At 35.7% G+C, this 24,728-nt stretch overlaps 1 protein-coding gene across 3 annotated transcripts in view; it reads right to left on the bottom strand.

Moving 5' to 3' along the window:
- Positions 1–24,728, bottom strand: part of CWC27 (CWC27 spliceosome associated cyclophilin) — a 255,095-nt gene that overhangs the window by 12,380 nt on the left and 217,987 nt on the right. For all 3 annotated transcript variants that reach the window (XM_023545500.2, XM_010588168.3, XM_023545501.2), the window contains 2 exons: positions 23,046–23,155; positions 17,579–17,682 (listed from right to left, as the gene is read on the bottom strand). In XM_023545500.2, coding sequence (XP_023401268.1) covers positions 17,579–17,682; positions 23,046–23,155 — 214 coding nt within the window. The remainder of the gene's footprint in view (positions 1–17,578; positions 17,683–23,045; positions 23,156–24,728) is intronic.

The raw sequence follows: 24,728 nt of genomic DNA, 5'->3' as shown, positions 1-24,728 counted from the left end.
AACTATTTTTTCTTCTGTGATTCTCAGTTCACTCTTGAAACTGTTTAAAATATAAAGTTATTGTTTAAAAATGTTGACATTTCCATATGATTTCTAGATTATGTTTAAAAACATCAATCAAATGATTCCTTACATTTCTGTGTTTAGTGACCAGAATATAAGTTTTAGGTAAAAACCTTATACAAGTAATTTAGGGTTGTCTTTTCATAAATGTTCAAAGCTTTTTTAGGAATTAAAGAATTAAAGCATTTAAGTACCAGCACAAATGAAAAAAAGAAGGAATCTTTGTTCAATATGAAGTAGATAGTAGAGATCACAGTAATTCATATGAATAGACAGACAGACAAAACATAAATAAGCCTAGAAATCAAAGTATGTAAAATAAGTCCTGGAAATTGAGGTCACTGGTACTCCTCACGTCCAGTCGAGAGGACAGCACAGGACAGAGATGATTATGAGGAATAGAAAAGCCCAAAGAAGAGAAAGAAATCAAGGAAGAAAAGTAAGGATGAAAGAAGACTGAGAATGAGAAACAAAAATCGTGACTTAAAGAAGCAGAGCAAAATGTAGACAGAAATGGTAAAACACTCGAAAGAGAGACTGAAAAATTGACAGTAAGGGAAAAACAGGAACAAAAAATGTGAAATATTTGAACAAAAATACAGATAGGAAAATAGAACATTAGGTAAACAAAGCAAAGAGGAAAACAGACACTGGTCTCTGGAAAAAGAAAACCAAAGATAAAAGCCTGTGGATTTTCTTTCACTTTTCACCACTAAAATGGCAAAACTCCCTTTGTTCTGAACTTTGAAGGAATGTTAATATTGCCCCCTTGGTTTGGGGTTTTGAAAAGCCAACTATTAAAAATGTCTTTTGTTTCCTTTAGTTAAAAAAAAAAAAGACTCATAGATTGTCTTGGTAAATATTGAGTATAAAAAACCCATTGCGGTCGAGTGGGTTCTGAATCATAGCGACCCAATGAGACTGAGCAGAACTGCCCCATAGGGTTTCCAAGGAGTGGCTGGTGGATTTGAACTGCTGACCTTTTGGTGTGCAGCAGTAGCTTTTAAACACTGCACCACCAGGGCTCCAAATATTGAGTATGGTACAGTAAATGCAAAGGATATAATTTTCAAAAATATCTTCAGCAACACAGGTAGAGATGATAACGTTCAAGGACTGGGAATGTGTGCCATTTCCCAGCTCCTTGCCTAACAAACCAACCTAGCACTCAGGACACAGGTGAAAAGATTTAAGAGGTTTTTCAGAATAAACCTGTAATACACATTCTTATATCTGCCCTGGGTTTAACTAACTGCTCAGCTAATAACATTTAATCTGTGGCCACTGAACTAACATAACAACATAGGGAAGGTCTGTTAAGCAGCTGGGGATATATGGCCATCTGCCCGTCTCTCTCCAAACAAATCCATGAACACAGAAACTTACTCCAGGGCGAACTATATGAAAGGACAGAAGAGATTTCTTCATCTAGAAGAAAAAGGCAGAAAAAGAAGTGACTCTGAGGATTTGACAGAGGGCTTAGAATTAAAAAAATCACCATTCCAGGTCTACAACTCTGACAAGGACCTATTTATAAAGAACCACTTTGGTCTTTTGTGGCATCATTTATAGTGCTGTATAAAATGAACAATAATCAGGGAAACTGGTTCACAATCATATTCCTTCTTGCTTCATTTTATCATTAGAACTTGGCTAAGAGACAGGAATGAAATAAAAACATTTACACTGAGCTTGTAATTCTGTACTTTCCAAAACCAAAACAACCCATTGACATCAAATCAATTCCAACTCATTGCTACCCTATAGGACAGAGTAGAACTGCCCCGCAGGGTTTCCAAGGAGCAGATGGTGGATTCCAACTGCTGACCTTTTGGTTAGCAGCCAAGTGTGATTTCCAAAGTGATAATATTCTTCTGCTTTGTATTTAAATTATGTTTACATGTGATGTTCTTTCATGTGTACACTTTTCTTAGTGCTAGACTCAAAGAAATTGCCAATATTTGATTAATGAGGCACTGTTGTATATTATGGAAACCCTGGTGGCGTAGTGGTTAAGTGCTATGGGTGCTAACCAAAGGTTTGGCAGTTCGAATCCACCAGGCGCTCCTTGGAAACTCTATAGGGCAGTTCCACTCTGTCCTATAGGCTCGCTATGAGTCGGAATCGACTCGACGGCACTGGGTTGGTTGTTGGTTGGTTATTGTATATTATGTTGGTTCATTACTGTCCACTGCAAAAATACAGAATCTCAAATTTGTTTTATTTCAGAATGTTAAGAATTATGATAGAAACTAAACTAATGCAACTTGATTTGAATTAATTAAGAAAAGGTTATAAAACAGTCAAACATTATACAAATGGTTTAAGATCCAATCATTTTATTGATAAATCTACTGACAGTAGTCAAATATAGAAAAATTAATTTTTAAAAATAACAATGAGGACATCAAAGATGAGAACAAAACATTGGTTGAGCACTAACTGTTCCAGACACTCTACTAGACCCTTTAAAAACAGTATCTCATTTAATCCACGAACCGACCTACCAGGAAGGTGCTATTATTATCTCCAGTTTACACTTTTAGGAATAGGGTTAGAAAGATTATGTAATTTGCCGAAGATCACATAGTAAATTTCCAGGCTGGAATTCAAATTCAGGTCTGACTCCAAAGCCCATAATCATAACCACTCTATTATTTATATTCCTAAGACAAATTATGGGTAAATGTGGGAAGAACTTCTGTTCAAGTTAAACAAACTTTTTATAACTTTATGAATTTTAATTCTTCAAATAAACAGGCATTATAATATTAGGAATATGGATTTAACATCTTCCATGATTTAAAAAGGGCTAGACAATTTTTGATCAGGCATTAACGAAGTCCTTAAGTCACTTGTTTGGCCTTATTTAAAAAAACCAAACCAAACCCAAACAAAGCAAAACAAAACAAAACAAAAAAACAAAACTGAACTCATTGCCATTGAGTGGATTCCAAGCCCTGGTGGTGCAGTGGTTAAAGCGCTCGGATGCTAACTGAAAGGTCAGTGGTCAAACCCACCAACTGTTCCATGGGAGAAAGATGTGGCAGTCTGCTCAAGATTTACAGCCTTCGAAGCCATATGGGACAGTTCTACTCTGTCCTATAGGGCCACTGTGAGTTGGCCTTATTACTATAGTTTAAAGCAACAATGCTGTTTTATTAGAAAATATAAAAATGTACAGGCCAGCTCAGAAAAAATATTGCTTAGGTAGAAGAACCTATGAAAGTGATGCTTTAAATTTTACCATATAATTTAGCAATGGTTTTTTTCTAGCAGAAAATGTTACCTGTAAGCAATAAAAAAAATCACTACCATGAAACACTATCTTAGAAAACAAGTAGAATCAAACTATCAAACCAAGCATTTCCAAACTCTACCACTTCCCTGCTATGAGAGCCTGACCTTAACCTTTCTGTGCCTCAGATTCCTCCTCTATAAATTGGGCATAATAATAAAAGAAAAGAAAAGAAAACAAACAAACAACCCACCAAAAAAGCCAAAAGTTTACAGAGTTAAAAGAGTTTGACTGGTGCTCTGTAAATGTTCAGTAAATGTTAAGATTCTTACTATAATTTTTATTTCTAAATATTTATTTCAAAATATAGCTCAAGCCCATTTTATATGTCATGGTCAACTGAATAATCTGCACACAAAGTATAGAACATTATTACTGCATTTAGCTTGATTATCTGCATTAATACCAGAGGAGAGAAGAGATGCTAATAATTCAAAATGGTAGGTAGTAGAAAGATTAGTGACAAATATCTTTGGATTTTATATGTAGTCATGTGAGATGTCTGGAGATTCACATCAAGTAAAACAAAATGAAGTTAGATGCTGTCTCCTCTATGACTTTGTTAATCTGTTGTGTTTTTGTTCAGTGTACCAAGGAGATGGAAAAAAAATCTGATTAAACATCTTATAAAAACACTTATATGCCTATACCAGAAAATGGTAATAAAATCTCCTAGATTTCATTCTTTTTTTTTTTTTTAATTCCTCATGCTACTTATTTTCCACATGTGATCTTTTCCACTACTTTGAAGGTATGGGGTTTGTCTAAAGACTGATTATTTCCTTCTTGGCACTACAGCTGCAATTCAGGTAGCTGCCACCTGTTAAATAATGGTGCCTTTTTATTGATTCCATGTTCTACTGTCTAAGCTTTTTCCAGGTGTGGATAGCTAAAAGGAAATAAGAATGTAGTACATTATCCAGTCACTTTTTTATTATCCAGTCACTTAAGCTTTTAAAATAAAAATATAAGTATTGAGCAATAAAGGGCCAATTTGCCTTGCCAGATATTAAATTGTATTATATTGCTATAGTAATTAAGCCAGTGAAGCACTGGCACAGGAATGGACTGAAAAATCAATGTAAAATAACAAAATGGACCCAAAAATGTACATATGACTTTACCTCTGATAAAGGACACATTTAATATCAGTGGGCTAAACATAGGATTATTCAATTGTGGTAGTTCGCAATTTAGAAAGAAATATCATTGACCTAATATAATACAACAAATAAAGGCCAGATGGATTAAAGATATGAAAATAAAATACTTGATAAATTATAAGGCATTGACAAGCTGGCAAAAATATTTAAAACAGAAAATATTATCCTTAATATTAAAGACCTCCTGTAAATCAACAAGAAATATAAGAAAATATTAAAAAAGACAATAACAACAATGAAATCTAAATGGCCAATTAACATACTGAAAAAAGTTCAACCACCAGTAAAAACAAATAAATGCAAATTAATACAAAGAAGAAATTTGCAAAGATTAATATATCTATATCTAGGGTATATTACCATGGAGCCCTGGTGGTGCCGTGGTTAAGAGCTACTGCTGCTAACCTAAAGGTTGGCAGTTCGAATCCACCAGCGGCCCCTTTGAAACCCTATGGGGCAGTTCTACTCTGTCCTATAGGGCCACTAAGAGTCGGAATTGACTTGACAGCAATGGTTTTTTTTTTTTTTGGTTTATGGTATATTACAACATACACATACACAATGCCTAGGGTATGGAGAAACTAGCAACTTCATACATTGCTGATGCAGTTATGATTCAACCTTCTGGAATACAATATAGCAAAAATGTTACCAAAAGCTTATATGAGCTCATAGAAATCAGAAAGTGGCTGGAGTGTGGGAGGATTTTCTCGGGGGCTTTAAATGTTCTATTACCTTGTTTTTGGTCTTGTTTACACTGGTGTATACAACTGTCAAAACTCATCAAAGTGAACAGATAAGAACTGTGCATTTCCTTATATGTAAACTATACCTCAAAAAAGTCTTTAAAAAGCATATCTGATTCAGGAAACAACAATAGATTTACAAAAGATTTAACTACTGGTTTATTCACTGATGAAAGGCTTGTAATAAAAATTGGGATGCCACAATTTGTTCAACAATGGAGACATATTAAATTATCATATACACCACTCATCATTCATCAACTACTTGCTATCTGATATTTTACGTTTATGACAATAGTAAAAAATCTACTGTCCTATTATCTTGCACATTAACAACCTACATCTGGCAGTAATGGAAGCCAACGTGCAAGGCAAGAGTAATACTGGCTGTGATGGTTAAGGTTATGTGTCAATCATGACTGGGTCATGATTCTCAGTGGTTTGGCAGTTATGTAATGATATAATATAGCAGTTATGAAACAATGTAACTTGACTGTTACGTAATGATGTAATTTGGCAGTTACGTAATGATGTAGTCATCCTCCATTTTGTGATCTGACACAGTCATCCTCCATTTTCATATGATGCCAATTATCTCATAACGACCTGGTCTTTGGAACCTAGCCATGTTGATGAGTGAGGAGTGGGTATATAATAGTCATGACAGACTATTATTTAGCCATCAAAAGGAATATTGCAAAATGATATTTAACAATGTGAAAAAAGTTTTGTGATATACTATAAAGAGAGGGAAAAAGGATAAGTATGGCATGATTGTATTCTTGTGAAAAGCATATATATAAATGCCAGGAAGGATAAATAAAAATATTAATGATGATTACTGGTGGGACATGAAATTAATAATGATTTTTTTCTTTCTTTTCCTTTTTCAATGTTTTATGTTAAAAAAAAAAAAGCCTGTTGCTACCGAGTTGATTCTGACTCATAGTGATCCTATAGGACAGAGTAGAACTGCCCTACTGAGTTTCCACTGAGTGCCTGGTGGATTCAAACTGCTGACCTTTTGCTTAGTAGCTGTAACTCTTAGCCACTATACCACTGGGACATGTATTATAAATACAAATTACGTTATTTAAAAATTAGCATTATAATTAGTGTTAATTTAATAAAAAAAAATTTTTTTTAATAACTCTATAAAAGAAAACAATACATCATTTAAAATAACCTGTAAAGAAATACGAATCATTATGTACAAATTATGCCTCTCCTTTCACTAAACTTCACCTGGAATCTCACTACTTGAGTTTTTCTTATCCTTCTTTAAGCATCATTTAAGTTTCTTTCAGATATGGTGAAAGTATCTGAACAACTGTAATTCCCTGATTGCTTGTATACAATGGCAATATTCATTTTGCACTGGCTTTGTTGCTACCTGTGTAACTACCACTGTGAAATGGCTTTTTTTTTTTAACAATTTTATGTTAATCCCAAGGATCTCTACTTCTTAAGCTTTCTTTCCAATAGAAATAAACTCTTTATGCCTATACAGCTTTTCTCTGTTCCAAGATGCTCCAGTCAGCTAAAAAAAAAAAAAAAAAAATTCCTGAGAGTCCAAAATCTGTGAGTCTATATTCCCAACATAGACAACGTAATCTTGTCCACTATCCTCCTCTTTCTCTCTGAATGCTAAATTAACATTAGCTAAACTCTGCCAGGCTCAGCATTTTATAATCTGGATTTAGCTAAGGAATCTGCTTTTTAAACAAGACTATACTTTTCTCCTTTTCTCAACAGATTCTAAAATAGAATCATAGAACACTACTAGCAAATTTAATGGACATGTCTACATTCCTTCTAGGTCACAGATAAGATTACTGAAGTAAATACTTTTCTTTGAGGTTATTAGATCAAGAAGACTGTGTAATGCTTTGCCAGTTTAATTTAGACAGATTAGTTTGTTCTGCTTGAGTAATATATATCAAGCCTTACAAACAACACACAATACCATGCATTCCCTCCCTCTCTTGAGCTTAATATTTACTGAGCACTAATTTCAGGCGTTATGTTGAGTGCTTTACATTATGTGAGTTTTCTCATTCAACTCTAATAATAATTTTGAGGCAGGTATTGTTGTCTTCACTTTATAGGTGAGGAAGCTGAAGCACAGAAGGTAGGCTGCATACTCATCTCATGCAGCAGTCCTTGGTAGAGCAGGGATTTGAACTCAGACAGTCTTCCTTGGTAGCCCACAGTATAATTAGGTCATCATTCAATAGGTGGTATTCTAGGTAGGCACTGGTCTCAGAACTCCCAGTGGAAAAAAGAATGATTGTTTTAGAAGAAGCCTCCATGATAGTCCATTTCTTTAAAAGAATGGGGAAAGTACTGTGAAGATGAGAATAGGTGACATATGTTGAAGACAGGTATTGTTCTTTAGAATCAAAGCTTTCTGAAAGTTAAGTTGGATTCTTTTTTTTTCCTGGACCCACTGACCCAGAGTAGAAATCACTGTTGGTAGAAGCGAATGGTCTGGAAGTAGCCTAGGCTCTGACGTGTGACAGACAGCTCTACCATTTACTGCTGGGAATCGTGGGCAAGTAACCTCATGTCCTTGAGCCTCGGTTTCCGCATCCGTAGAATGGTAATAATACTAATTATCTGATGAAGTTGTGAGAAGCAAATCTACCCCAGTGAGTTTTCTGTTGTGAAGATTAAATGAGATGAGATAGGGTTATGAGATGAGATAGGATAAAGGTCCTAGCAGAGTGCCTGGCATATAGCTCATACAAATGTTTCCTTCAAGGATGAGCTGGTAGGATCCAGGGCTACCTTCATCTCCCACTACCAGTGTAAGAGTAAGAGTAAAAAACATGAAAAGGATATATATTTACTTTAAAGTCCAATGTAAGTGATTCCCGTCAGTAATTTTGTTAATCTGAATAATTGATAATTGACTATAAACACAAATGCCACTTGGGGCACAGCAAATTTGTTCATTTTCAACCTTTAATTGGTTTTCATTTGTTTTAAGTGAATTGACCTAAAAATCAAACTTGAGTTAGACAAACAATAGTAGAGTTAAGAAACCTCTGTTTGGTCAGATAAATAGCTTAGGTAAATATTGAAAGGAAGTTCTAGAGTACCAGGCAAATAGCCCTGGAAACCTGGGTTTTTGCCTCTGACATATTACTACTATCCACTTTATGATCTTTAAGACTATGTTTCCTCTGAGGTAAAGAAGATAATGGCCCTTATCTCACCAGTTTATCATGGAAAGGGTTAAATCACATCAGGAGAATTAAGGATCCACATGAATGCAAGGTTTCATCGTTATGGTTATCCTGTAAACTTCACAATCTATTTCCAATATCTGTTCTAAGCAGAACCTTCTTTCTTACAATGACATCTTGCCTTACTCGAGACATTAGACTGTAAATCAGTGGGATGGGTGTCATGTCTAAATTTATTCCACATTCCACATCTCACACTATTTACATTAAAACATTCAAATAAAATAAGAATCCCCTTAAACCTGTTGCTGTCGAGTAGATGAAAACTCACAGCAACCCTATAGGATAGAGTAGTACTGCCCCATAGGGTTCCAAAGGAGCGGCTCATGGATTCGAACTGCCAACCTTTTGATTCGCAGCCATAGCTCTTAACCACTGCGCCACCAAGGCCCCATACATCCAGTAAAGGCTTCATAAAGCACAATTACTGTAACTGCTGAAAACATTATACCCCAAACTATCTTGCAATTTGACCACTTAATTGAAATTCTGATATTAAGGGGCTTCCTAGTCCTGGCAAGAAGAAAAAGGGGGAGTACTTTATAACTTGTGAACGAAAAACATAGATTTCTTTAGCGATTGTTTAACAAGCTTTTATAGCAAAATACACTCTCCATTTGACTTCATGAACTGATCAGTATTCTTTCTTCAGATTAATGGGCTGAACCTGTCTTATTAACTTGATTTAAGGTCTTAGATATTATCCTATTATGAACATCTCTCAGCTGGAGAACCTCTGGACCCCTTCCATGGCCCACGAAATCCAAATCCCTCCCAAAGATTCCAGCTAATTGCCGACATGCCTTATGATCTTCAACACTCCTTTGCCTGTTGTGCCCTAGTTTCCTCTGGTTCACACCACGCAAAAAGAATGTGAAATTCAGCCTTCCTAAGTTTCTTTCCAAACGTCACTCACATAAGCACAACTTCACTGACAGCTGTTAAGAGGTCCCCACAGTAAGTCACATCCACACACGTAGGACAGGTTATAGTCTGAGTAAATGTTCCTTGATGGGAAGGTATAAAGTGGGCTAATGAGCAATGTACAGACAAATCTAAATGATGCAGAAGTTTTTTTAAAGAGGCCAGAAAGAGGTAAGATTTGAAAAGATGGAAGAGTCAGGCTGTGGAAAGCTCTGAATGCCAGGCTAGGAGCCTGGGCTTTACTTGGCAGGTAAGAGGGAGCTGGATTTGAAAGGGAGAAGCTAAAAATACATATACTATTTTAGAAGCTATAAAAAGAAAGTATAAAATATGTCTCATAAGTTAGGGTCATATATGGGGGTATACAAAGAAAAGGACAGGGAAGAATGGAAAGGACAGCCTTGTTTTCAGAAGGGAGGTATTTTGATTTTAACTAAATTTCTTGACTATGAAGTAGGAACTGATTTTGGGAGATAATTTATGTGTATTATTATACCATTGATAAGAAATATAATAGCTTAGAAAACCTTCCACATTGTGTTACAAATGCAGCATATATAATTACATGCCTTTTGAACTACAGTGTAACTTAATTTACAGCATAATTAGGTGCTTTACACAGGATTTGAAGGTAGTAACTGGTAGAATGCCAACTGAAGAACTATATGTAGAATTTATAGTGTTGTATAGAAAGGAACAGAGAAGGAATAAGAAAGGAAGGAAGAGAGGGAGGGAGAGATAAAGAGATGAATATTTATTAAGTATCCTCTACACTCTAGGCCCATATTAGGTAAGGGGGACACAAAGCTTAATAAGATATCTTGAAGAATTTATAATCCAGGGGGTAAGAGATAGTTTTACAGACAATTTCAATTAAATACGACAGGGATAAACACAGAAGCACAGAGGAAGAGCCCTAATCTTGTCTTGAGGAGTTGCAAGACGGGGGTGATCTATTAATATGATCTCTAAACTGAACTATGTCTGGTCTGAGAAGCATCCTCTGTATTTTTAATGAAAACAGTATTCATAACATTATTGAGAGCACTGCCAGAGAAGTATGATTCTACAGTGAATGGGACATGACAAAGTGGAGGCAGTGAGGGAAGACAATTCTGCCCATAAGATGAGGGAGAGAGATAAGAGGGAGAGGTTGATTTAACCATGTCTAAATAAATGATTATTTAACCTGTATGCTGAGCAAATAATCTGAGAAGCTGAACTATATGAAGACGAAGGCAGCATCAGGATTGGAGGAAGACTTATTAACAACCTGTGATACGCAGATGACACAATCTTGCTTGCTGAAAGTGAAGAGGACTTGAAGCACTTAGTAATGAAGATCAAGTATTACATACTGTATGGATTACATCTCAGAATAAAGAAAACAAAAGTCCTCACAACTGGACCAATAAGCAACATCATGATAAATGGAGAAAATGTTGAGGTTGTCAAAGATTTCATTTTCCTTGGATCCACAATCAACACCCATGGGAACGGCAGTGAAGAAATCAAACATACTGCATTGGATAAATCAGCTGCAAAAGAGCTCTTTAAAGTGTTCAAAAGCAGAGATGTCACTTTGAGGACTAAGGTGCACCTGACCCAAGCCATAGTATTTTCAATTGCCTCATATGCATGCAAAAGCTGGACAATGAATAAGGAAGACAGAAGAAGAATTGATAGGTTTGAATTACAGTGCCGGCAAAGAATATTGAATATACCATGGACTGCCAGAAGAACAAATCTGTCTTGGAAGAACTACAGGTAAAATACTTCTTAGGAGCAAGGATGGCAAGCCTTTTCTCATGTACTCTGAACATGTTATCAGGAGTGATCAGTCCCTGGAGAGAAGGACATCATGCTTGGTAAAGCAGAAGGTTAGCAAAAAAGAGGAGGACCTTCAATGAGATGGATTGGCACAGTGGGTACAACAATTGGCTCAAACACAGCAATGATTGTGAGGATGGCAGAGTGTTTCGTTCTGTTGTACATAGGGTCCCTATGAGTTGGAACTCAACTGGCACCTAACAACAACAAATGATGATAGGGAGAAGTCAGTGAAGGAGAGAAAGAAAGAGGAACAAGAGGAGATAACTGATGCAGCAATATCCTTGAGGAAAGGAAAGGTATGAGATCAGCAATACAGGGGACATGTTAACATTCACTGAAACAGGAGTGAAGGGGGAAAGGATGGATGAAATAAAGCCTTCCCAAAACCTACAGACTGGGTCATATAAAAAAAAAAAAAATTTTTTTTTTTTTTTTATAACCTCTGATAAATAAGGACTGTCACAACACACAGCATGATTAGAGATGCCTTAGCCTAGCAGTCCTCAAAGTTGACATGGAAAACCCTGGATCTGCAAGGTCAAAATTATTTTCATGTTAATACTAAGACATCATTTGTCTTTTTCATTCTCATCCTCTCATGAATGTACAGTGGGATTTTTCAGAGGATACATAATGTGTGATATTGAAACAGACTGAATGCAGGACAGATATGAGAATCCAGCTGGTCTTTGTAAGCCAGATATAAGAGAATGGCAAAAAACATATAACAGTACCACTCTTCTCATTAAATTCAGGACAAATCGGTGTTATAGATTTTTCTGCTTTGAGAAATATAATTATTTTCATAAAAATATGCTATTTATGTTAACATACAAACCCTTTGGCATTGAGTTGACTCTGACTAATAGCGACCCTATACGACAGAGTAGAACTACCCCATAGGGTTTTACAAGGCTGTAAATCTTTACAGAAGCAAACTGACACATCTTTATCCTGTGGAGCTAGCTGCTGGTGGGTCTGAACCGCCAACCTTTTGGTTAGCAACAAGCGTTTAACCACTGCGCCACCAGGGGTCCTCTGTTAACATACAATGGGGTTATTATTGCCTCAGTGAGATGGATTGACACAGTGGTGCAACAATGAGCTCAAGCATAGCAAGGATTATGAGGATGGCGCAAAACTGGTCAGTGTTTCATTCTTCTGTACATAGGGTCACTATGAACTGGAACCGACTTGATGGCACTGAACAATAAACTGTTATTTTTAAGTGATTTAAAATGTCTTAGTTTTCATTTCTAATGAGGTCAATATCAATAAGTATAGTCCACACAAACAAAAGGTCTTTTAGGGACCTCAATAATTTTTAAGAGTTTAGAGGGGTTCAGAGACCAAAAGTGTGAAAGCTGCTGCCCTGGCTGACACTAAAGTGTGAAAAAGATCTCTCATGTGGCTAACCTGGCCTTGACTGGTCTCACAACCTCAGTACTTATAGCTGGCTATATTTGTGTTTATCTACACCAACCTGTTAACCATGGCTGGCAATGTTCTGCTGGAATAAAGTGGGGACGATCATTAAAAATCCATTTGTTGTCATTGTACCCTTCACTCAATTTATGACTAAACCATTCACAAATTACAGTATGTATCACATATAAAAGGTATTTAAAGCTTTGCCAATATGACCAATGAGATGAAAGTATATCCTTTAATGATATCTTATAATGAGGTCTGACTGGGTCTAGCAGTTAATAATCTTTTTAGATCTGCCTTATTGAAATTTAATTGTTTGGGATAATCAGACAACTGCTACTTGTTGTATCTATGCTATATGAACTCCAGAGGAAGGCTTTAAAACACCTTTGTGCCAAATCTTGGTTCTCAGAACTCCAGTCTCTAGCTGAAACAATCTGTCTGACTGATGAATAAAATTAATTTCTAATATAAGCCAAGGTACAGTAATAAAACAAAATTCTAGATCCAGAAGTTCTAACCCATAGGTTTGTCTTAAAAGGAGAGGTTTTCAGAAATAAGAGCAAGACTAGTTCAGAGATGAGGCACTTGAAAAGTCATGTTGAAATTCATACCAGTTTTATTAAAAACAGAAGCAAGTCAGACTGTATTTATATTTAAAAAAAAATTATAAAGGCCAAACATTTCTTTCAAAAGGCTACTGTCTTTCACTAAGCACTGCAAATACCTTAATTAATTCTTGGGATTCTAACAGCCCTAAAGGCAAGTTTTAAAAATGATATTTACTTAGGGGTATAAACTGGAATGACACATTGAGAGGGGTCATTTGAAAATATTTAGCAGAAACCTAACATGCATACCCACTGACTAAGAAATCCCAGTTTTAGAAATTTATCCTGAGAAAATGGGCAATGACATAGATTCAAAGATGTTCGCTACAACTTTGTTTATAATAATGAAAAAATGGAAAGAGCCTAAATATCCAGCAAAATAGAGCTGATTAAGGAAATTATGGTTCATCATATGATGGAATACTACATTGCTATAATACAACACATAAAAACTATTACCATAAAATTATGGATGACAAAGAAAAGTCAATGTTTGACTATACATTGCTGAGGGGAAAAAAACAAGTTATAAAACTAATATTGTATGGTCCCATTTTTGCTTAAAAAAAACATATGTGCATAGAAAGATTTGGAAAGGTATACACATGTATAAATTAATAGTTTTATATTTGAGTTTGGGATCATAGGTAATTTTTATTTACTTCTTTTGGGGACTGATATTCTGATTTTCTACAATGAACATTTTGACTTATAAAAATAATTGTTAAAATATTTACTTTGTGCAACCACTCAGTTATTAGCATTTTTCTAATTCTTATAACACTGAATATTATATGTACTATGGAGAAAACTGACTGAGGGGAGAGAAAGAGGGGTAAGCAGATAGAACATTATATTATTTATTATTTTATCATGTATATTTGTTGTGAAGTTAATCATATATTTAGCAATCTGCAAATAAATTTTCAGTGGAACATAGTGAATGGTTAATGTTCACAAGATTGCAGTCTACTCCCATAAATTTAATTTTTTCCTCTTCAGAAATGCTCATTTTGTGTAAGGAGCAGGTGGCTTTCTTTTTTTTTTTTATAAATATCTCCATTGCCTTGTCAGACAGAGCTCTCAAAACTTTTTCTGGGAGCTAACCAAGCTTTATCTAACTGAACCCAAACTGGCATATGAACTTCATCCCCGTGGTCATATGAATCCTTTGGCTGATGCCTACTGCCATGTGTTTAATTGGTTTTATAAAATCCACGCTTGAAGAAGACTCATATGGTTACATGAGTCTGTGATACTGTGGGACTAAGGAATGTAGTGGCGAAGAGGCTGCTACTCTAGCTGCTAACCTGGAATCTGGTGCCCATCACTGCCACCAAATATTGGATGTATATATTCCAACAAAGGAAGAATCTTAGTAATTTTGAGTGAAAAATTTCTATCATGCATTTCAGCTTAGATGTACTCATAACACTTCTTTAAATGGTTGTTAGACAGTGAAATCTGGGAATAATTATCAAGCACTATACACACTGTTTACAATAGAATCACATTTCTCTTCTTCCCCCTCCCCCCTTTTTTTTGCATAAAAAGTAGAATGCTGCTGAATGGTACCCAAATGTCTGTTGTATACCATGCCAACACAGCAGCTCAGCCAAAAATGCGAATAGAACAGTTTGCCAAGTAAAAGACAACATAACAGATTGGTAATGGTTTCTATCTTGACAGAAAATGAAAATGATCCCTCAATGTGTGGCCACTCATGTGGACACATAAAAATGTCTTAGAAGCAATCATTTTACCTCAGATAACAGACCTTGACAGTGTAGTACAGCACACTGGCTGACTTTCACTTCTTAGAAAAGCAGCAACCGTGACCTACAAAATAGTCTGGGAACCATGTAATTTATGCATAACACACATGCACATGCCATGCACTCATAATATTTGCTATCAATCATTTTGAATACAAGACTCCTTTTTCTGGGTGGAATATACTTTATGAGAGAGGGTCTAAATCACCAGAGACTTGATAAAGCTGAATTGGTTTATTCATGAGAAATGATACTGTTGCTAACTAAAAAAAAAAAAAATTTTTTTTTTTTTTAAATTGAATAATCTGTATTGCAATAAAAAGGCATTATATGTAGGGACCCCATGCATTCTGTATGATTCTGCATATTGTCTTGAACACTAAAGGTATTTTTATTGGATGTTAGAGAAAACAAATACCAAAAAAATTTCTGGAAGTGCATGGTACCTGACCCTCTGTTTAGGAAACCACAATAGAGAACAAGAATAAACCCACTAAAGACCTGCTAATAGTTCCTTGAATTTATTTTCCCTTCCTTTACCACTTTCTTTTGTTCTTCAGTTGGAGAACTGGCCAACATCATTGACCAGTGATTTTTACCCCCTAGCTTGGTGAATTTTTCATATTTTTTTTCAACTCTCTGATACGGGTGTTAGAAAAAACATTGATAGCATTGTGAAATCACATCAAAAACAAAAATGATACTTTCAAAAACACATAATTGATATCTGAAGCTAATGAAGAATCCAGAATGAGAGATTACTGACAAAAGGGCTAGGAGGAACCCTGAGAAGTTAAATGGTCTTGCCAAATTGAAAGTAAATTGGAATCCTGTGGGTTATGAGTTTCAGATGAAACTTCTGGGGTTTGAATTTGTTGATGACTTTCCTGTTCAATAAAAAAGAACTTAAATAGCTTATAAAAAAGGATAAAAATATTATTGGGCATAAAACTGCTCTTACAAAACACCATCTTGATGAGTTAAGCGTAAATGAATCAGAAACACATGGATCATATTTCCTTAAAAATGCATATGTATTAAAAAATAAGGGGAAGAGGACTTGGCAAAACATTTTTTTTTTTTTTTTTGTGGTGGCTGAACCCAAAACATTTGAAAGATATTTTGAGACATTCAAGGAATCCAAAATAAAACTAAACCTGTCCAGTCATATAAAAAACAGAAAGTTCTATGCAATGTGTACTTATCTGCATTTATCTCTATGGGCCAATCAACACTTACTGAGCCTTCACTTTTTGGCACAAAACTATGGGAGAAACCAGCTTCTGCCTTTAAGCAACTTTGAATTTAAGTATAAGCAAATATACATAAGTAATAGAAACCTATTAAAACAAATCTGGAATTTTCAGAAAAATTGGCATATGTAACCCAGATTGTTCAGAAACCATAAATCAGGAAATATACAAGGTCCCAGGTTAAGTAGGATTCATTCCATTCAAGTCATCCTCCCTTCAGCCCTTTTGGTTAAAGATATATACAGTTGCAGAGTCTTACTTGTTTAAATGTTTTCTTAATAAGTGTTTTTATGTCTTTTTTTAATGTGTGTTCCAACCCTCCTTCCTCCACCCTCTAGATTTGTGAGTGCTCAACAAATCTTGCTGACTGGTTTCCTGGAGAATGGGAGTGTTGAACAGAGTTTTGAAATAGGGGAGAGATGCTGTTTGGCAAGAGAAATGAGGCTATGATTCTGGGTTGGGGTAATGGCACATGTGATGGTTCAGAGGATCCAGAGGGTGAGTCATGTGTGGGGGGTGATACACTGGCTTGCTTGCAGCAATGTGCCTGAGCCAGGGTAGAGTGGGAGGTGGGGGCAGTTAGGTGTGGGGAGGCCTAATATACTGTATGTGAAGTCAACTTGAGGACAGAAGAGTGTGATAACTTCTTTTTTTTTTTTTCTTTTTGCCAGTATATGATAAAGTTCTAAGCACAGAACATGTAGATGTCATTAATTTTTTATTTCTATCAGTGTTAAAAAAGCTGAAAAATATCCAAAGACAAAAGTGAAATCAACTAAGTATGTGTTGCTAGGAACCTGTGAATCAGAAACTTGAAGTGGAACTTAGTAGGATTATGAAATGGATTACTGAGTTCTAAAATGTTAGTGTAAAAGTATATAAAAAAATTAATGATGTATTATAATCTCTTAAGGTTGTTTTCTAATTGTTTAACATGAGTGAGTCTTATCTTCTCCACTGTATTAGAAGGTTACTTGGGCAGAGATAGTGTCATATGTTTCTTGTGTATCCTCCACTGGCTAGCACAATACTGAGAACACACCAAGCCCTCAATAATGCTTATTGAGTGAAATGAAGTAAAATGGTGATTGAAAAGGAAGCTTCCTTCAAAAGGAAATACAATGATGAGGATAAGCCTGAAAAAGGGATGAGGTGGTGGAAATGCCTTAGCAGTGTCTCTGCTCTGAGACTATTTGCTAATGGTTAATATAAAGCAATCAAAGCCCTTACCATCCTTCATCATCTTCTACTTCTGCTTCAGAAATGTCATTTTCAGGAGTTTCAGCAATTGCTTGAGTGAGTTTAGATTTAAACTGATTCAGCAGCGCAAGGGTCTGAAATAAAAATTAGACTGCTAAGTTTTACGATAAAGATAAATACAGTTTTCAAAGAGATACTTAAATTGGCTAGAAAAGAAAATATTCTACCAGGAAATAAACCACTTAGATAAATGTCTCATTTCAGAGGAAAATAAAAATGCCTTGAAGCTGTAATAGTGACATTTACAACCTGACATTGTCCTGTTTGGATTTGTACTGACATTTTTCCTCAGAGACAGGTGACCATTTTCTGAATTGGGGAACATACATTTGCTTATATAGAAGATACTTAAACTTCAAAATGCATGCTTATTAATAGTCAAATTTGTAATATCCACAAGACAGGGAGGTAATTCACTAAGATGTGAAATCAAAAACAAAAACAAAATGAATGAACACATTAACTCTTGGAAGATGGGTACATTGGAATGATATCTTTAGAAAGCTTTTTAGCAATATGTATCAGAAACTTTAAGATGATTATTCCCTTTAATTCAGTAATTCCAATTCTGGGAATACAAAAAAAATCTGAAACACAGAAAATGGCTCATGCACAAGAAATTCACTGCAGCCTTATTTATACAAGTGGAAAACTGGAAACGTTAAATGTCTATCAATACGGAATAGATAGATTTGGGAAAAAGCAATAAATAGGCTATTAAACGGCTACTAAAAATTATATACATATTGCTCAGTGAAAGAAGCAGGACGTAAATATCATGTTGAGTATCTTTGAAAAAAGAAAAATTAAACATTCCTCTGAATTCCTGTTTTGCGCCTATGCTGTAACCCAAGTGCCTCTAATTCTGTAAGCACACTGTTTCTGGTTAAACCTTAATAGTTTGCTACAGAATTTGAGCAGAGAACAGAATGTTAGGGAGTTTTTCTGTTGTATAGTTTTAAAGAGTATATTACTATGAAATGGAATAAAGTGTTGCCTGTTTAAAAAACCAAGTGTCTAATTAAAATTCTGATCTGTTCAATGCAGCACTAAAATATACACATTTCAAAAGGAAAAAGATGTGTGATAGTTCGACATGTGAATAACAGGTACAAAAAGGAGTCACTATAAATTGCTAGGCTCTTGAATTTACCTAGGGAGTATCATTAAGATCACAGCTCATAAAAAAATTAAGTAGCTTTTGCTGGCTTAGAATCTAAGCTCAATAAACACAGGTGGTACCACAATAAGTGAAAAAATAGAGGCAGTTATTGTTAAAACATGATGGTAAAAAGTGCCATATAAATTTCTGCATGTATAAAATATTCTGTGTGTGTTAAAATATACACATTATTATAGTTGCTGAATGAGATGAGTTTTGGGGGGGAAACTAAATTTCTGTAGAATATCCTGAGGGCTGCTGAGTGTTAGGATTTAGATATATTTGTCTGCTTCTAGAGTAGTAATTATAGGACTAAGCTCTTTAAACAGTGTTAACAGATAAAGAGAGCATCCTTTGTTTTTAAACTTGATTCATTAAAAAAAGCCTCATCTGTAAACTCTTTTTTTAAAACCACTCTTTTTTTTTTTTTATTGTGATTTAGGTGAAAGTTTACAGAGCAAATTAGTTTCTCATTAAACAGTTAATACACAAATTGTTTTGTGACATTGGTTGCCAACCCCAATCATTTACTCAACTTTTATTGTACTTGTTTTATCAAATGAAAAAAAAAAAAATCACTATTGGAAAATACAGAGAAGCAAAGGAAAAATAACTATTATCCCAGCACTTAGAATAATCTAGCATTGTTAGCATTTTGGTAGACAGGGAGTCCCCAGATTCTGAACAAATTCTGTTCCTAAGTCTGTCTTTACATCAAGTTTGTATGTAAGTCAGGACAGCCAGGTTCAGTTCGTATCTAACATCAGTTAGTCAAATGTTTGTCTTAAAACCAAACAAACCTGTTGCTGTCTAGTCAATTCTGACTCATAGTGACCCTAAAGGGCCTAGTAGAACTGCCCCATAGAATTTCGAAGGCGGATTTGAACTGCTAACCTTTTGGTTAGCAGTCGTATCTCTTAACCACTACATCACCAGGGTTTCCAAATGTTTGTCTTAGTATATAGCATACAGTGTACCTTTCTACGCGTAAAATAAATAAATAAATAAATAAACACGTCCAGATGAACTAAAACATCTTTAACATAATAACATAGTAATAATAATACTGTTTTGATGCACATTGCAAAGTAGCACCCGTTTGTTATTACGAACCACTGTACATACTTTGAATTTTTAATATAATAGTCTTTACGGGGTTGGTTCATGATTATGGGTTGTACGTAAGTCAGAGATACAGGGGATTGCCTGTATATCTTTCAAGGCTTTTAGTGTGTGTGTGTGTGTATATGTGGTTATATATCTATATATGTATCTATATATCTATATATATCTATATGCAGAAATAACCCAGTGCCATTGAGATATATCTATATATATATTATACAAGGAGCACTGGTGGCTCAGTGCTTAAGAGCTCAGCTGCTAACCAAAAAGTTGGCAGTTGGAATCCACCAGCCCGCTCTCTGGAAAACCTGTGGGGCAGTTCTACTCTGTCCTATAGGGTTGCTATGAGTCAGAATCGGCTTGATGGCAATGATTTTTTTTTTTTAATATTATATAAACATTTGTCTCCATATCTATCTATCCATCTAATCTAATCTAATTTTAAAAGTAAACATCATCAATGTTTTTATGGAGGTGAAATTCACGTAACATAAAATCAACTACTAAAATATTTAGTACATTCACGTTGTGCAACCACCACCTCTACTTAATTCCAAAACATTTTCATTACTCCAAAATGAAACCCCATACCCATTAAGCACTCACTCCTCATTCCTCCATACCCCTAGTCCTTGGCAATCACCAGTCTGCTTTCTGTCTTTATGGATTTACCTATTCTGGATATTTCATATAAATGAAATCATACAATATGTGACCTTTTGTGTCTGACGTCTTTTACCTAGCATAATGTTTTCGAGGTTCAGCCATGTTTTGGCATGTATCAGTAATCACAGCAATTTTTAATGCTGGACTTTTGCAAACTTGGAAATGTCTTTTCTGAGGGTAAAAAGAAAACTGAAACAAAGGAGATGACTTCTTAATGGAATGAAGTTTAAAAGCTTCCTAGAAAATTATGTTAGACTTGGGTCTTTCTCCTTAAGTTAAAAGTGACAAGGTAGTCTGTTCTTAGAGTCAGTTTATGTGCTACTGGCATTTGCTCAAAGAGGAGGGATGATAACAAGCAATAAACATCCCCTTGGTCTTTCTTAGCTTCTCTTATATTCAAGGTTGGACTTGCTCTCCCTGTATTCTAAGGACAAAAGAGGGCACTGAATAGAGAAGCAAACATTATAAAAATAACGGGCACATTATAGGTTGAAGGAGATAGGATCTGCCTGGAGGCATATCTGTTTGCCAGCAGCAGGGGAATTATTCAGTCTTCAGACTTTTGGTGAAGGAATGAATGGCCAATCACTTACAGCATGATTCTTTAGCAAGTGAAAGTCTTCCAGGCACAGAGAAACAGTTCTGAAGAAGCCCTGCTTGGCGGACTGCACATGTGTAAGTATATAACAGAGTCTCCCAGCTGGCCTCTGTGCCTCCAGTTATGCCCTGGGTCCAGTCCGCTCTTCACACCACAGCGAGAGGGATATCCCCCAAATACAAATGAGATCATATCTTTTCCTTCCATTACTGGCTCCCCATTACCATCAGGGTAAATCAAAACTTCTTAACACTGCTCAAAAACACACTGTATGAGCCGGCTCCTGCTTACCTCTCCAGCCTCATGTCTCTCCTCTTGCTGTATTCCAGTCATACTTAGGGAACCTTCAAAGTTCAGGTGACAAATGTTTTCCTCAAGAAGGTCTTCCCAGGTTCCTAGGCCACGTTAGGTCCTACTATTATACATTTAAATAGTTCCCTATTCCTACTGTGAATGACCAATTGCTAGAAAAGGACATCACGCTTGGTAAAGTAGAGGGTCAGTGAAAATGAGCAAACCCTCCATAAGATGGATTGACACAATAGCTGCAACAATGGGCTTAAACTTATCAACAATAGTGAGGATGGTGTAGGACTTAGCATTGTTTTTCATTCTGTTATACATAAAGTGGCCAAGAGTTGGAACTGATGCTATGGCAAATAATAACAACAAAAACTGTCACTATGCTCTCCCCTTTTATTGGTATTACTGCTTGTTTAACTGGTTCCTTTCCCTGATGGACTACAAGCTCTGAGAGGGCAGAAATGTGTTCACCTTGTTGACCACCAAATAGAGTGATTAGCATACGATAGGTTCTTAATACTTATTTGTTAGGGTGGGGAGAAAAAGGAATGCATGAGTAAGAGTGATTCAGTAGTATATTCACTAGAGTTGCTATTTGGAGGACTTTGTGACTCGTAATTTCATTTGATGTGCCATTTCTTTTGAAAATTGCACATAAGTAAATTAGTTCTGTGTAATTACAACTTCCTATACCTGACTGCTTGTTGAATTCCCCTATGATTATTTCCATGCTAAGTACTGATGCATGATCCTTCCTTATCAGTAATTAGATGTCATTTATAATATAGTTTCTGATTAATTTATTTAAATAAGCTTAGGCTTTTTAATTTACCTTCATTTTGCCTGCTTTATTTATATGTCTATAATGGCATGTCCTCACATATATGACAACACTAAAAAGAAAAGATTTTGATAGGCACCCTGGCTTTTTAACATGAAAACCTGCTGAAGACATTTGTCTTAGCAAGTTCCAAGTACTGCATGGAGTATATGGATGACTCTCAAATTATTCCTATCTCTTTGTATACTTGATTTCTGATCTTTTTTTTTAATATATATATATATATATTACTATTTTAAGATTCAGGAAGTACTTGTAACAACCAGCGTTTTGTAATACCACTACAGTGGAATTTATCTAGTGGACTACATGCCTTATTTCCAGGCAGTGTACAATTTCATGTTGAGCTAGCTAGTCAGCATATGAAAGGCTGGGCTGGAAGGAGACCCTCTCTTCATTCACAATCACGACTTTGCCATTTCATAATATTTACTCAGAAGTTCTACCTGAGAATCTGATATGTGGCTTTATAAAGTTCCTGTGCTTGATATGGGAGTAGAAGATTGAAACTTGAAAATTTTAGGATTGCTGTTTGCCTAAAATGTCTGGCAAGACTAAAATATGGACCTTTGTAGGTATGGTCAAGATACTTGCCAACACACCCTATATAAATATATTCTTTGTCATTTTCAAGAAGTCATGCTTGCCCTGATATATAATCCAGTTAGGCTCTACTTAGCAAGAGTTGAATACAATACAAAGGCAATGAGTTATGGATGGATTTTGGTTTTTGAAAAGTTACCTGTTCTTCCCGGGAAGTTCCCTTTTTTGCCTGCTGTTTCCTCAAAGCTTCATATTTCTGTTTTTCTCTTCTGTATTCTGCAACAGCACCATCTGGAGCAGCTTCTTCCTCTGAAAAACAGCGAAATAGTTTTTAGAATGTGTAGTAAAAAGGCTCTGTGAATTCGTATCTATGTAGATGCCCATGTCAGAAAGGAGAATTAAACATGGTCTAGATTTTTTTTTTTTTTTTTAGATTTTCCTTCATTTACTTTAAAAGAGAAACCAATAACGTCTACCACCTCCACAAATGTTTCCTAGATTAGGAAGTGATCGATGTTAATTTATTCAATCAACTTTATAAACATTTTTATTCTATATGATATTATTGTAATTGTGCTTCTCGCTTGTACTTCTTTAAGTTGACTATAAAATCTATCTCAATACAGAACACTTGTGGCACAGAAGGCTAAGTGCTAGACTACTAACTGAAAGCTTGGTGGTTCGAACCCACCCAGCAGCACCATGGGAAAAAGACCTGCGGATCTTTTCCTGTAAAGTTTATAGCCTAAAAAACCCTGTGGGGGCAGTTTTAGTCTGTTACATAGGGTCACTATGAATCGAAAATTGACTACATGGCATTAACAACAGCACTAATCAAATAATAAAGTTTTTCCTAAAATTTAGCAATATCATTTTATGTTGCTCCCTTACCTTATAAGAGGGAGGACTTATAATGTTGTTGTTTTTAGGTGCTGTTGAGTCTGTTCCGACTCATAGCGACTTTATGTACAACAGAACGAAACACTGCCTGGTCCTGTACCATCCTCACAATCTTTGCTATGCTTGAGACCATCACTGCAGCCAGTGTCAGTCCATCTTGTTGAGGGTTTTCCTCTCTTTTGCTGACCCTCTACTTTACCAAGCATGATGTCCTTCTTTAGGGACTGATCGCTCCTGATAACGTGTCCAAAGTACATCAGATGAAGTCTCGCCATCCTCCCTTCTAAGGAGCATTTTCTGGCTGTACTTCTTCCAAGACAGGTTTGTTTGTTCTTCTGGCAGTTCATGATATATTCAATATTTTTTGCCAACACCATAGTTCAAAGCCATCAATTCCTCTTATGTCTTTCTTATTCATTCCTTTCACCCTACTTATTCAATCCACATGCTGAGCAAACAATCCGAGAAGGTGGACTGTATGAAGAAGAATGTGGCATCAGGATTGGAGGAAGACTCATTAACAACCTGCAATATGCAGATGACACAACCTTCCTTGCTAAAAGCGAAGAAGACTTGAAGCACTGAGGAAGATCAAAGACTACAGCCTTCAATATGGATTACGCCCCAACACAAGGAAAACAAAAATCCTCACAACTGGACTAATAAGCAACATCATGATAAACAGAGAAAAGACCGAAGTTGTCAAGGGTTTCATTTTATTTGGATCCACAATCAATGCCCATGGAAGCGGCAGTCAAGAAATCAAATGACATATTGCATTGGGCAAATCTGCTGCAAAAGACCTCTTTAAAGTATTCAAAAGCAAAGATGTCACTTTGAGGACTAAGGTGCACCTGACCCAAGCCATGGTATTTTCAATCTCCTCATATGCATGCGAAAGCTAGGCAATGAATAAGGAAGACCGAAGAAGACTTGATGTCTTTGAATTATGGTATTAACAAAGAATATTGATTATGACATA

The sequence above is a fragment of the Loxodonta africana genome, chromosome 2 (genome assembly GCF_030014295.1).
Source record: "Loxodonta africana isolate mLoxAfr1 chromosome 2, mLoxAfr1.hap2, whole genome shotgun sequence".
NCBI lineage: Eukaryota > Metazoa > Chordata > Mammalia > Proboscidea > Elephantidae > Loxodonta > Loxodonta africana.
Note: the sequence above shows the minus strand (reverse complement) of the source record. Positions and strands in the feature narration are given on the sequence as shown.